At 45.4% G+C, this 15813-nt stretch overlaps 1 protein-coding gene across 1 annotated transcript in view; it reads right to left on the reverse strand.

The window, feature by feature from the left end:
* Positions 1-14968, reverse strand: part of GRIP1 (glutamate receptor interacting protein 1) — a 585000-nt gene extending 570032 nt beyond the window's left edge. The window contains exon 1 of the mRNA XM_070755655.1: positions 14645-14968. Within this exon, the coding sequence (XP_070611756.1) occupies positions 14645-14699 (55 nt within the window). The 5' untranslated portion in view covers positions 14700-14968. The remainder of the gene's footprint in view (positions 1-14644) is intronic.
* Positions 14969-15813: the final 845 nt, after the last annotated feature.

Genomic DNA, 15813 nt, shown 5'->3' on the forward strand with positions numbered 1-15813 from the left:
GCAGGTCCTTTTTAGGAATGCATAAGCTCTTCAGAACCATAAAAACATTCTAAAAAGTCAATCCCACCCCATTTTTCAATTAAGAAAATATGCAGCCTCCTTTAATATCAACAGAGATAGTTTGAAAGTTTCTATGTGGTAGAGGTCTAATTTTTGGTATACTACTATGCGGAGAAGAGCTAGCATTCCTGGGCTGCCAGAGCTTATTCAAAGGAAGAGGTAAGATGATGCAACAAATGTGCCTGTGCTCTCAGTAAAGGTCCATATAAATGTCTCAACTTTTTTCATTTGTAATAAAATTGGAGATGTAGTAGATAAAAGGCTTCAAATGCAATATAATTTCAACATTAGTTGCTTTCTCCATTATTGGAAAAGGCCATATATAGAAATTACATAGGACAGTGGATGATATCATTATTCTCATGAAGTACCATAATTTTCTGAACATTGGTAGAACTGAACTACCGTATTTCCCCGATAGTAAGGCAGTGTCTTACTATCTTTTTACCCCCCAAAGCCCCACTGTGTCTTACTTTGGGGGTATGTCTTATATTGTCCAGGGCAATTTTTTAATTTCTTATTTTGAAATATGTAATAAATAAAATCTAGACTTTACAATTTGCGGGGGGGGGGGGCAATGTAGCCTGCATGATAAATCATTTAAGTATACAGTACTGTACCTCTTTTAAGGACTCAGAAGCGGGAAGATTTTGGTCTTATTTGGCCACCGTAGCTGGTGCTAGGAAGTGCTGATTGGTCCTTTGAGCTGCTCATCATCCTTGGTTCAGGGAGCTTGATGAAAGAAGTGGCAGAAGCGCGGGTGAGTGGAGGCGGGCAGGAAAGGCACGAACCGAGGGTTTTAAGCAGAAGGCGGGGGCGGTTCAAGCAGCGTTCCGCCGTCGCCGCCGCTCCTGCGTCTTTCGCAGAAGTTCTTGAATGGTGGCGGCGGCCCTTGATCGCAGCCGATGAGGTTCGGCTTCCTTCGCTTCTCCTGCTGCTTCCTTTGCTTTTCCGCTGCTGACTAAGGCGACGCCGGCCGGGCAATTGGAAGGTACCCGATAGCCCTTTTCGTCGCCTTTCCCGGCGGGGAGAGCAAAGGCAGCGGCGGGAGTAGTGGAGGCGAGGCGGAGAAGAAAGAAGCGGCGGATAGCTGGCGAGGCGCCGGCTAGAGAGCTGGACCCCGCCGCTTTGCCGCCGCTCCCGCCGCCGCCTTTGCCTCTTGCCCGGCGGGAAAGGCGACGAAAAGGGCTATCGGGTCCCTTCCAATTGCCCGGCCGGCGTCGCCTTAGTCAGCAGCGGAAAAGCAAAGGAAGCAGCAGGAGAAGCGAAGAAAGCCGAACCTCATCGTCTGCGATCAAGGGCCGCCGCCACCATTCAAGAACTTCGCTTATCCTGCTGCTTCCTTTGCTTTTCCGCTGCTGACTAAGGCGACGCCGGCGGGGCAATTGGAAGGGACCCGATAGCCCCTTTCGTCGCCTTTCCCGCCGGGCAAGAGGCAAAGGCGGCGGCGGGAGCGGCGGCAAAGCGGCAGGGTCCAGCCCTCTAGTCGGCGCCTCGCCAGCTATCCGCTGCTTCTTTCTTCTCCGCCTCGCCTCCACTACTCCCGCCGCCGCCTTTGCTCTTCCCGCCGGGCAAGAGGCTGGGCGAGCAGGCCGAGGTGCTGGAACTGGGGCTGCCTGTCCTTGGCGTGAACGGCAGGCAGGTGGCGCTCGGCACCCGGAATCCCGTCTTCTCGCCACCGCCCGAGTTCCCTCCGGAGCCTACTGCCGCCGCCGCGCTTCCTCCGCCAGCCGAGGAGTCCTTATCCGCGCCGGGTTTGGGAGACTCTTGCTTTTAGTACCGTGTTTCCCCGAAAGTAAGACATATGTCTTACTTTCGGGGTATGGCTTATATTAGCCAACCCCCCTGAAACCCCCCATATGTCTTACAATCGGGGGGGTCTTACTATCGGGGAAACACGGTAGTATGTAAACATGCAATACCTAACAACCTTTTTTATATTTAATGTAACAACCTTAATATATTATACTATATTAATTTATTTGATTCTTTTACTTAGTTTTATTGTTTTAAATGTGGTTTTCTATCCTGTAAACCGCCTTGAGTCACTATGGGCGAATAAGTGGCAATATTAATTAATTAATTAATTAATTAATTAATTAATTAATTAAATAAACAAACATATTAACTTGCAAATATTGTTGGGCTATTAAATCCCATGAATTCTAGCTAATGACCATGCTAACTGGAACTGAGGTTTTCAAGTCAAATGAAATTTGTGTAATATACAAATATTACGATTTTGGATGTATTGTAGTGAATATTAATCCCACAACCAAATCAACTAAATTTATGATCTCAGTCTTTCACTAGCTTTGCTTTCCTCCTTTTCTGATATTTTTATTTCATTCTCCTCTCTCTCCTAAGGGATTATCTTTCTTGTCTCATGTGCTGTCATCCAGACAACTGTAAAAGAAGAAACAGGAATATAAATATTGCTTCTATAAGAAATTTTATTTCCATTTTTGAGGAAGGTAGAATAATTATATCTGGAAATTGGGATGATTACAACAGCTGCTGCAGATAGCCATACTGGATTTCAGTAGCCCATTCAAATCTAAATATATCTAAATAAATTGAGTATGATTCATGGATCTTGATATATCTGATCATAATGTTCATGATGAATGAATAGTAGCAGCAATTGTTTGATAGAACAATAACTATATAATTAGTGTAGTGGATATGTACTGGGGAGACCTAGGTACTAGTCCTCCTTGATCTCAGAGTTCATTGGGTGATTTTGAGCTAGGTTCCCTCTTTCCCTCTTTCCCTCAATCCAGTCTCAGAGTTCTTGTTATAGCTTCAGAAATGAGGGGACTAACCCCCTAACTACAAAAACAAAATAAGAAATGCAGTAAATAAACAAATTGTGTATTTAAAATATTTAAACATATATAAGATATTAAAACATATGTAAGAAATCTAACACTCACATACACATTATCGTGTAGAAATATGGTAGCTAATATTTTAATTCCAAGCTCTGCATTTCTCAAGATACCTTATTTCTAAACCACAAAAGCATTCATAATGCTTTTGACTCCTATCAGCTTTGATTATCTGTAAACTTAATATAAAAATCTCCAAAACAATGTCATTCATCTGATTTGAAGGAATACTGGAATGTCAACCCCTCCCCAAATGCAATTATTTCTTCCTTTCTTCTTTGAAATGTCATCTCACATGTGCTTTAGGCATCCTATAACTGTATTTAGTTTAAGAGCATAAGTAAAAATCTGGGAAATGAACGGTCGGCGTTTTAAAATGCTGGCCAAAATTGCCCCCAGAGCTGGGGGAAGCTGCCGGAGCTCAATGGAGCTCCGAACTTCTGGTTTCTGGTGGCTTGAAGCGGACCTCCTCCTTTTCCCTCAGCATCCTGAAAGCGAACAGGCAGGGTTCTGCCTGTTTGCCATCGAGGGAGCACATGGCGTGGCCTATCGAGGCCACGCTGAAGGTTTTTAGGAGTTTCAAGGACTTGGGCCTTCAACCTCTGCCGGGTCTTACCTGCCTAGACAGGCTTTTTCATCGGGCTTAGGCCTTTTGGAAAGTCTGAATAGAAGGGATTAGTGGGGGTTTGGGGGCAGTATAGGCTTTAGGTCCCCACCCCCAGGGCCCCGCCACCCCCACACCTCTTTTTATCCCGGCTTGGGGCCCCTTTTAATTCGGCCTGGGTGGGGTTAGTTTGCTTAGCTAGGGCAGGCCATCTGGCCTATCTTTTAGGGATAGAGGCCGGCAGGCCTATTGCCCTATTTTCCCCAGGGATTAAAGGGCCATAATTAGTGTCTTATTCCCAGCATATCAGGCCTCTTCGGCCTGGTGGACTATTTGGGTTTGAGGCCAGTAAGTTTGGTGCCTCATTAAATAATAAATTGTAACAATAGACTGGGTGACTCAGCTAAGCAACAGGTTTACCAGACTTCTAGGATTAGCCCTAACAGGCTAGGTTAATTGTGTGATCTAGTTTTTGGTTTAGACAGTGCTTTTGCTGAACAGGGCCTACGGGCCTGATTCGTATAGTGACCCGATAATGGCACCCAAGAGGAAGACCTCAACCCCTGCTTCCCCCGGGCCTCGTCCTAAGAGGACAGTAACTCCCTCGGTTAGGACCAGGAAGGCAAGGGAGATAGCATCCACTCCACATGGCAGGTTTTCTGGAGGGCCTCAAAGGTCAAGGTATACTGAACCAGCAGTTACCGCCCAGTCTTTTTCTGCCATTTTAGATCGCCTGAACCGGATGGATCAACAATGGGAATCTGCCTTTGGTGCGAATCCCAGACTGGTGAATCCTGGACCATCTGCAGCACTGGGGGGCCCACCTGGGCCTGAAGACTCGCCCGTAGCCGTGGAACGTAACAGCACTGAAGCAACACCTGTGACCAGCCTAGCCACTTGTTTCCGGGCCTCAGCCAGATGACAGGGGTGAGTCTATGAAAGCAGACAAACCCACACTGGGACACAAAGGGTTAGCCATACAAACACCCCGTTTAACAATTGGGGGTCAAGGGCCACCCCTTCAAGGGGCCAACACACCGGCTATTTGTGCTCAGGTGTGGGGAGTGGCCACACCCTCGGTGGCAGCCACTACCAGGACGATACCAGCGGGCACACTCCCTACCCTGTCTGGGGTTGGGGGAGGAGCTGTTTCCACTCAGAATCTCACCGCTGTACCAGGAAGTATCAGCCATCTCCCCCTGCCCGTCAGGGGCAAAAGGGACTGGAACACTGTCCATTGGGGCCAGGGTACTAGGACTTATTGAAGGGCAGACTAATCCACTAACTGTCGCAGCAGCACCTGGGGTGGCTCCAGTTAACACAGTCGCCACATTTGATCCTCTGGTGGCGGTCCAGCTAGGCACCATTCCTTGGGGTTTACCTTCCCCCCCCCCCTTGGGCACCATCCTACAATCAGGGAAAAGATATGGCGGGGTGATTATGTGGATTTACACACCCTACTCAACCGGGAGGTACCCAAGAAGGCGAAAGTGAAACGCTGCTTTAGCTCCTGGCTATATGGCTTTTTAACCTATGCGACAGTGATCGTACAGAAGGAACAAGCTAGGGCTGTAGCACTGTTTAAATACATTGATCTGATCGCCATGGCCCATTTCGAAGTGAAAGGGGACGCATGGCAGCAATATGACGACTCCTTTCGCATGAGGGTGGCTTTTGAAAAGAACCTCCCGTGGGACATAGCAATTCCTGACTTGTGGTTTCATGCCACTCATCAATCGGGTAATGGGCAGCGGACCGACAGTGGTCACCTGATAGAAGACAATGAGCCTTCTATTCCCCACATGAGTACGGGGCAGAGTGTTCGATCCACCCAGGTTTGCTACGAATTCAGTGCCAAAGGGTCCTGCTCCCACTCATCATGTAGGTACCGCGCCTGTGGCAAATGAGGTGGCATGCACGCCACCCATGCTTGCTCCTGCCCAGGTAAAAGGAACAACCGAGATACACCTAAGCAAGCAAAACCGGCAGCAGTTCAAATGAAAGGGCCCCAGCGCGGTCAAGCTTGACTAGCTGGCCAAGATACTCAAAGGATATCGCCTGCACAATGGCGTGATCGCTATCCTTCATGGTTTCCAAGAATGATTTAGGATACCCTATCAAGGTCCATGGAAGACCTTCCTTTCTCGGAACCTCAAATCGGTCCTGGGAAGGGAAGACATAGTCAGGGCAAAAATTAGGAAAGGAGTCAATGAAGGCAGGGTCCTTGGCCCCTTTTCCTCATCCCCTCTTCCCAACCTGAGAGTCTCCCCCTTAGGGGTAGTTCCAAAGAAGGCCAGTGGTGAGTTTCGGCTGATCCACCATCTGTCCTTTCCCCGGGGCAAGTCGGTTAATGACTTTATCCCCAAGGACGTTTGTTCGGTATGGTACGTGTCTTTTGACATGGCCATGACCATGGTGCGGGCTTGTGGCAATTGGGGCACTAATGGGCAAGAGTGACATTAAGTCAGCCTTTAGGCTCCTGCCCATACACCCCAATGATTTCGATCTCCTGGGTTTCCAGTTCGAGGGAGGTTACTATGTGGACAGGGCACTCCCTATGGGGTGCTCGGTGTTGTCCACTCTCTTTGAGAGCTTCAGTACCTTCCTTGAGTGGGCAGTCAGGAGACAAATGGGATCAAAATCAATTATACATTACTTAGATGATTTCCTGGTGGCGGGTCCTGTCGGCACGCCACAATGTAAAGCATTGATTATGGCGTTCGACACATTATGATGTCTCAACTGCTGGATGAGAGAGGGATGAGATATTATCAGCATCTTACTGTATGTTATTCATTGAACACCTCAGTCTGTGGTGATTCAAGTTTAACTTCCAGTGCCTGGAGACTGTTGAAGACTGGATGCAACAGGTTAAAATTGATTTCTGGCAAGATGGGGTGGTTTTAAATCCAGGACTCCTTTGGACTTGGGAGAATTACACCATCCTTGGTTATGGTTGGAGTTGTACTGCCCCAGACAGACCTGGTACATAATTTGAGTTCTCTTGGACTTGTGACTTAGGAGCAGGTGACAGTTGTGGCCAGGAAAGCCTTTGCACAACTGCATACTGTATGTCAGTTATACCCATTCCTGGACCAAAGAGCCCTCCTTGCATATCTTGGTCACCCTATTTGGTCTATTATAATATGCTCTACATCATTGGACACCAACATGTTGTCTGTGGACCACTGGTGGTCCATGAGAAAAGTTTGATTGTCAGCAGAAAAATTATTTGCATTTTTAATATTGCACTAAATCAGGGGTCTTTAAACTATACCTCCTGGGACAGATACATGCAGAATCTGTCTGTTGTGTTGCTGCAGAGTCTCCTACTTCAGGATCTTTTTCTGTGGGTCGGAGGAGGGCAGAAATTCTGACTTGGCATCTGCTTTAGCTTCCTGGTGAGGGTTTTGGGTGAAGGCTGGAGGGAAATGCTGCTGGTGGCAAAGAGCCAAAGGATCTTCTTCCAGTGGGACTGCACGGAACTGGAACTGTCTGACTATGTCAGCCCACTGAGCCCGCAGGTTCATGTATTTGGTCTTCCCTCTGCTTCTATGCTTGTAGTCCTCAGTGAGGTGCTTCTACTGAGCTGCCTTCTCGATCAGATCCAATTTGAACTGAGCTGTTTTGCCAACTCTTTCTCGTGATAGCTGCTTAGCTCTAAAAACTGCTTCCTATTGGGGCCCTAAGGAGCCCGGACAGGGAAGTGAGGTGTGGCTGGGAGGAGAGAAGCAAGGAGCCTCTTGACATGAGTGACATTGAGTTGGCCATTCCCACCCAGCCGGTCATTAAGCAGATCATATTTTTTTGCAGGATTTAAAATTCCTGAGAACTGAAAGGTTGATGACACATGGGGACCTTACTGGTAGCAACCTGCTGGTCATGTCCCTGGGCACTCCCATCTTTTTAAAAAATGGATTTTTTAAAAAAAAAATTATTTGGTGGGGGAATTTTTATTATTTTCTTCTTTTTAGCACACACAAAAGCTGAGTCTGACACTGTGCATCGCCATCTTGTTTTTGGATTTTATTTTTTATTTTTTCAGATTTTTTGCCACTGCGCATATTTTGTTCTTCGGGATTAGATTAGATTAGATTTAGATTTAGAACTCGGGGCGGCTCACAACAATAATAAAAAACAGCACAGTACATAATACCAAATCCAATGCCCACCAATCTAATTACAATTTAAAATTAGTAATCTCATAAAAACAGTATATATAAAAACAGGCACACAGTCAATCAATCAACAAAACAACATGGGCAAGGGGGAGGTGTTTTAGTTCCCCCATGCCTGACAGCAGAGGTGGGTCTTAAGGAGTTTTCGAAAGGCAGGGAGGGTGGGGGCAATCCTAATCTCAGGGGGGAGCTGGTTCCAGAGGGTCGGGGCCCCCACAGAGAAGGCTCTTCCCCTGGGTCCCGCCAGATGACATTGTTTAGTCGACGGGACCCGGAGAAGGCCAACTCTGTGGGACCTAACCGGTCGCTGGGATTCGTGCGGCAGGAGGCGGTCCCTGAGATAATCTGGTCCGGTGCCATGTATATTTTTGTGCGCCTGTGTGTAATATGTAGAGAGTGTTACAGTAGTCGAGCCTCGAGGTGATGAGGGCATGAGTGACTGTGAGCAATGACTCCCAGTCCAAATAGGGCCGCAACTGGCGCACCAGGCGAACCTGGGCAAACGCCCCCCTCGCCACAGCTGAAAGGTGTTTTTCTAATGTGAGCTGTGGATCGAGGAGGACGCCCAAGTTGCGAACCCTCTTTGAGGGGGTCAACGATTCTCCCCCCAGGGTAATGGACGGACAGATGGAATTGTCCTTGGGAGGCAAGACCCACAGCCACTCCGTCTTGTCTGGGTTGAGTTTGAGTTTGTTGAGATTGGGCAATAGAAGTCAAATTAAATAAACAAACAAACAAAAGAACCGAACAAACAAAATGAACTAAGTGAACAAGTGAACAAACGAGCGAACGAAATGAACAAGCGAACAAAATGAACAAACAGATGAAAAAATGAACAAGCGCACAAAATGAACAAACAGATGAAAAAATGAACAAGCGCACAAATGAACAAACAAGCCAAGGAAAAAATGAACGGGCAAACAAACAAACAAACAAACGAAACTAATGAAACGAACAAACATGAGTGAACAAACAAATGAGTGAACAAATAAATGAACGAACGAGCGAGCGAAATGAAATGAATGAACAAGCAAGCGAATGAAGTGAACAAATGAGTGAACGAAACAAACGAATAAACGAAATGAACAAACAGATGAAATGAACGAACAAACGAACGAACAAACGCGTGAAGGAACAAATGGGCGAACGAACAAATGAAACAAACGAACAAGCGAGTGAACAAACAAATGAGCAAATGAATAAACGAATGAGCAAGGAAGCAAACAAACAAAATGAATGAACAAGCGAGCAAACAAAGCGAACAAGCAAACGAGTGAATGAAATGAACAAACGAATGAAACAAACGAAATGAACAAACAGATGAAATGAATGACCAAATGAACGAACAAGTGCACGAACGAACAAACGAATGAATGAATGGGCAAACGAACAAATGAAACAAATGAACAAATGAGCGAACGAGCAAGCAAACGAAATGACCAAACAAGCGAGCAAGTTAACAAACGCTTCAGTTGGCTCCAAATACAGTAGCCCTCAGGATTTGTATATGTGTCACCTCATTAGTGCGAGATGCACTGCTTGTCTATTTGCTTCCAGGTGCAATTCTTTAAAACCGTATATGGCTTCGGGCAGTTCCCAACAGGAGGTACTGTACATCTGTTGGGACTTAAATAAAGGACCTTCTCTGTGGTGGCTCCCTGCCTTTGGCTTCCATTTTGTTAATTTTCCACAAGGCCTTGAAACACACAGCTTTGTCAGTGGCCTTGGTGACCCATTCAGAGGTGCTCAAGAAGCTTGTTTGGTTGTGTTGTTAGTGTTGTGTTGTTTAAACTGTGGATTTTTAATATTATATACTGCCTAGAACACTATGTGTGAGTCGGGCAGCTACATATATATGTTTAATAAGTAGATATGTCATTTGTGAAGCAGGAACGTTTTATCTCAGTAGCTAAATTACAGATATTCAGTAGTCATTATACTGTAATTCAAATATTTTATACACATTTTTCTAAAAAATATTTCCAAATTTTAAAAAATTGTTTCAAATATCTGTAAATTACTGAATTAGACTTGAGGCTGTGTTCTTATTTCTTGGTCTAAAATCTAATTGGAATATATATACAAATATATACTTAATTCAGTTAAAAGATTGAGTTTGGAACTATAGAGACAGAATAGTATTTTCCTTACAATACTTCTTTTTTTTGTCCAGGAAAAAATGTTCTAAAATAAGTCAAACTCCAACTAAATTGGGGTTTATATATGTTCATTTTATCATTATATATTTGGTATTATTTTTAATTTTTTTAAATTTTCAGTCTGAATTGGCAAATGTTATATAAATGCATAAGCATTTTTTTCAAAGCAAAGTTAGTGATAGGCAACTATAAATTATTATGAGAAAAAGAACTTCAGTAGTGAACCTCAAGCTGGCTGTTGAATTATTTAGGGCTCTTTTTTAGGTGTTAACAATGAAATGCAACTCAATACAATACATCATCCAGTTGACTGCATTTGTTGTATTGAAAATGATATGGAAGGAATTCATTCTCTCTTTCAAACACCTTTTTCCAAGCACCAGTTAAACACATTTTTTCATTATTTCAATTTATATGTATAATACATATACATATATTTGAATTAAGGAATACTTATTCTTTGAACAAAACAAGTTAGCTTGATTTCTAAAACTGATCTTCAGAATAAAAATATTGTATACAACAGCAGAGGGAGTTATAAGCAAACTGGCACTGAATCAGAAATTAACTGTATTTATAACTGTTTTCTAAGTCAATAAACACCACAATAAAATTGGATCTTCATGTCATGTAAACTCTAGCTATTTTTCTGAGGAATTTTTAAATATCTTATTTCATCATCAGATTCTAATTCAAGACTAATTTATGTATTTTGATCTTTTTATCTAATATGTAGATTATTATATTTTGGTAGAAAGAGAAAAAAATCTAAAACAGCACTGAAGGTTTTCTATAGTAATTAGTGAAGATGGAGCATTATCTCAACTATCTCAAAACTATTCATTTATACCAAGGAGAAAAAAATAACAAAAATTGATAAAATGTGCTATGATAATTGCAGAAACACAAAACAAAAATTAAGCAAACAAGTTTATAGTTTAAAAAGATTATACCTATTGGTTCAGAACAGCTTATAAAAATATACCCAAAGCAATTATTGAATTTCATTACCATAATTAGAAAAGAATAGAGGAAAAATATCAATCCTGATTTTTACATACAAAATTGATATATTGCCTTTGCTTCATAGAAATCTTTTGGAATTTTTTTTTCTCCATGAAAAATTAGCTGTATCATTTTGTGACATTATAAACATCCATTTTTTCCAAATGATTTAACTTCATTCAAATACATATTGTTTCTGCATTTAATTTATTTTAGGCTGCCAATATGGATTAAAATTAAATACATTTAGTTTGGGTAGAAGCAAATAGGATTGCATTCATTACTCTATAAATTAAATTTAAATAACCTCCCTACCTCATTGTAGTCACATCTTAGAATAAGCGAGTTGGAAGGAACCTTGGAGGTCTTGGAGTCCAACTCTCTGCTGAGGTAGAAAACCTTATAGCCGTGATGGCGAACCTATGGCACTTATGCAGCAGGTGGCACCCGGAGCCATATCAGAGGGCATGCGAGGTGTTGCCCTATGTCAGCTCCACATGCACCAGCCAGCTGATTTTTTACTTTGGGGGAGACCATTTCACCCTCTGGAGGCTACAGGAAGCTTTGCTGAAGGCTCTGGAGTATGAAAAACAGCACAACGAGCAAATTGGAAGCCCGTTTTTATGAACTTCCGGTTTGCCCGTTGGGCCGTTTTTTCCACTGTCCCAGGCTTCAGCGAGGCCTGTGCGCATGCATGGGGATGGGAGGAGGTTGTGTGCATGCACAGGGTCAGCATGGGGGTATGTGTTGATTGGGGGGAGGGAATGAACATGGGCACATGCACACATGGCAACACACGCACCAACCCCCTTTTTGACAAGTGAACCAAAAAAGGTTTGCCATCATTGCCCTATGCCATTTCAGACAAACGGTTATCTTACAAACCAAAGCTCACCCATGTTACATAAATGGTACATTTTGATCAGTAAAATATTTAAGCCTACAGATACAGTAATACCTCGTCTTACGAACTTAATTGGGACAAGGTTCGTAAGGTGAAAAGTTTGTAAGATGTTTCCCATAGGAATCAATGGAAAAGCAAATAATGTATGCAAGCCCAAAACTCACCCCTTTTGCCCATTACTGCCGACATATCCTTGTTGGGGGGTGGCGGGGGGGGGTGGATATGACATTCCCAGCGCTGCTGCTGCTTCTGAACGTGAAACCGCCGCCGCCGCCATTATCCTCTTGTCCTGGCAAGAGGGATGGAATCCGCCGGGACGTGGCAGCCCCACCCTTTGGGAGGGCAGGGCTGGAGCAGAGGGGCAGTTGCGAAGGGGCTGGCTTGGTGAAAGTGCTCCCAGCGAAGGGGCTGTGAGAGAGTTTTTTCTGAGTGCTTCGTGAATGCCTGCCCCACCCTTCTCGCAGCCCCTTTGCTGGGAGCGCTTTCATCCAGGGCTGTCAGCGAAGGGGCTGCAGGAGAGGCGGGACAGGCATTCCAAAAGCGCTCAGAGAAAGCGCTGTCACAGCCCATTCACTGGGAGCGCTTTCTCCGAGCGCATCTGGAATGCCCGCCCCACCTCTCCTGCAGCCCCTTTGCTGACAGCCCTGGACAAAAGTGCTCCCAGCGAAGGGGCTGTGAGAGAGGCGGGGCAGGCATTCCAGAAGCACTCAGAGAAAGTACTCCCAGTGAAGCGGCTGCGACAGCGCTTTCTCCGAGTGCGGAATCCCGGCAGGGGTTGTAATCAAATGGGAAATCCCGGCAGTGACATCACAAGGCAGGGAAATCCCTGCAGCAGTCAGAGAGCACATGCGCAGAATGAGAGCGCACACGCAATAAGAGAGCTCATGCTCCCGGGCTCGGGTTCGTAAAAAAAAAAATGGTTCTTAAGGCAAGGCAAACAAATCGTAAACCCTGGGTTCCTATCAAGAAAAGTTCGTATGAAGGGGCATTCGTAAGACGAGGTATCACTGTATATGATACCAGAGCCTAAAATATGCAGCTGTCACACACATAAATATTACAAGCAGTTTGTATAAAATAAACCCAGTAGCTTCTGAAAAGCTGTTTGAATGAGCAATACATTCAAAAGTTCGTTGATTTTGAAAAATTACCAGAAAACATCAAAGCCAATGTGTTACAGTTATACAATCCAGTAAACAACCAAAGCAACCACGTACTGTATTTAGAATTTTTGCTACAGTCAATTTGTCTTTCAATATACAGTATTGGCTTATAATCTTCCCCATCACTCAATAATCACACTGCAGCTATAATTGTTACAGTAGAGATACATTATGAAACTTTTTTTCAAAAAGTTTTAGCAATTGCAATTTTTCCGATATGTACGAAGCTCTATATGTAATTTTCCTATATGTAGGAGCTCTATATGTAAGTTCTTGTAAGTATTTTGCATGATTTCCTAATAAGCAATAAATATGCAGTCTTTGGAGATAAATGATAGTTTTGCAAATTTAATCAAGACCTATTTTTACTCTTTCTAACTCCAACACCTAGCCTTTCTTTTCAGATAGCTTTTAACATGGATGAAGCACATAGCTCAATAATAATAGCAGTTAACCTACCCTACCCTAACCTATCCTGCCCTGCTTAATAAAATATGCTAACTCCATAACATTTTAAAAGTGAAGTAGAGTCTGTTAACTGAAATCTGTAAATTTTCTCTTATATGGATTTTTTGTTGCCTACTTTAAGGCTATGGATACAGAGTAATCTCTTATTTCAGAACAAGTATTTATTGCATGATGGACCAAGAAAGATTCCAGCTCAAAAACAGGAGCATGATTTCTCCAAGGTTCTAATGTTCCCTCTTATCAGTACCCAACTTATGTATATAAACTATGTTATATCTATGTATATTTCCAATGCGTACTTGATAAACGAAAATAAATAAGTAAATAAACGTTCTTTGGTGCAACTTTAAAAATCAAATGTTTAGGATCTTGAATATCTGGGGGGAAAAGAGGGATTCCTTGAAATGGTGGAAAAATCTAGAAATTTTAATACTTTCAGAAAAAAGCACAAAATCATTGTTTCTTGCTATAAAAATCTACTCCTGTAGGAAGCAAAATCCCAAATTCCGCCCCTATTCTGGACTCTCAGAATTCCATAATTCGCCTAGCACCTTGTTGGAGAGTATCAGACGCCCTGACCCAAAGGCCAAACCCTCGGAAAGGAAAACCACAAACCAGAACGGAGGTACTTAAACTCTCCTCCCTCCGCACCCACCCATCCCCAAAACTCAGGACAATTTTGAAGCCTCGTTCCAATTCCCTAACCAAAAGCAGCTTCGTTGTGACCATTTTTCAATATTGCATGAGAGCTATTAAGAGCCCCCCCATCCCCCAACAGAGGCGTAAACTTTGCCAGAGTCCGTACACTTCTCAAGGAGATGAATGGTATGGAAAGAAGGAGGCCAGGCCCGATAGAGCATTTACCTCAGGGAGCACCCACTTCTTCCCGCCCCATAGTAAGCAAGGGACGAGGCGAGGCAAGGAGCCTAGGCAGAGAAAAGTTAACTCTCGGAAGAGAAAGTGGCGCCCCCTCCTGCTTTAGCAGCCCACAGGAGGCTTTGCCGAGACACTCCCCCGTTTGCTGGCAGCCTGCCTCCCCCCACTCGCTTCCCTGCCTCTTGGAGGGGAAGGAGAGCGCGACACAAGGCGGGGAGCACCTGAGGGAGGGGGGGCGGGAGGGGCGCCGAGGGAAGGGGTCCCGATCAGCCCAGCCCTTCTCTACCGCGGCGGCCCCGAAACCCCCGCTCGACGCCTCTGCGCTCGCTCGCTCACCTCTCTCCTGCTCGGCTTGGAGGCAGACGGGGATGTTCTTCTTCCAGCCCGGCATGGCTCCTTCAGGGCTGCGGCTGCTTCTGCGGCACCAACAACAGCAGCGGGGCGCACATTACAGTCCAAGACGGCGGCGGCGGCGGCGGCGGCGGCGGCAGTCCAACCACCGGTCCCGATTCCTCCCCCTCGCACTCCCGGGGAATTGCGGCGGCGGCTCTTCTGGGCAGGAGAAGCAGCGAGGCGGGGACGGCGCTGCCGATTGCAACGCTGCCTCAGTTGAAGGAAAGATGCCGCTGGGGAAGAGGAAGAAAGGGCAAGGGGGCGACTCCGCACGCTGACGGGGGGAGGAGGAGGAGGCTCTCTCCCCGGTTCAGCTGGGGACATACGCGCGCAGAGGGGTGAATGAAACGCGGGAGGGGGGGAGACGTCGCTTGCTTCGCCTCGCCGCTACCAGCAGGTGGGAGTGCTGGAGTTCGCCGGCTGCCACAATGGACGAAGGGCGGGAAGGAAGGAGGAAGGAGCCAGTTGATCTGCTTTCACTGGAGACACCTCCCTCTCGACGCCCGGGAAGAGCGGGAGACAGGCCCCCCGGAGAAGAAGGAGCCGCGGCTCGAAGAGGAAGTCAAGACCGCCGTGCGCGCGCGCCCTCGGTCCCTCTCGCGTCCCCCGCCCAGTCGGGAGCGAAGTCGGCCACGCGTTGGGTGGAAGATGCGCCCAAATGTACTAAGCCGGCTGGTCTTCAGTCCTCGCCTCCTATCAACGCCAATTACTGAAGAGAATATCATCTCTTTTCCCTCCACGGTCCAGACTCTTCCTTCGATTTCTTTCCCTGCACCTGAACCCCAACTCTCTTTCGGTACCGTTTTCCGTGTAGTTGGATCTTCAGTAGCAATTGCCCCTGTGTTTCTGCTCATTTGAGCTCGGAACAAATGCACAGTTTAATGTGCCACCCCGCTTTTGACTAATTTATTTATACCGCCTATCTGTTCTACAGGTTTAGGCAGATTACAGGTTCAATTACAACAACCATAGAACACACACGACTCAAAATGTTAAGGTGTTAGTGGAGCCAACCCCTCAGATCAATTAAAGCTTCTTCATCCAACAAGTGGATAGGATTTGTGCCCCTCTTTCTTAGTCTTACCAAGCTCACTGGGTTGCTGTTTGTGAGT

Source organism: Erythrolamprus reginae, chromosome 6, assembly GCF_031021105.1.
Source record: "Erythrolamprus reginae isolate rEryReg1 chromosome 6, rEryReg1.hap1, whole genome shotgun sequence".
Taxonomy (NCBI): domain Eukaryota; kingdom Metazoa; phylum Chordata; class Lepidosauria; order Squamata; family Dipsadidae; genus Erythrolamprus; species Erythrolamprus reginae.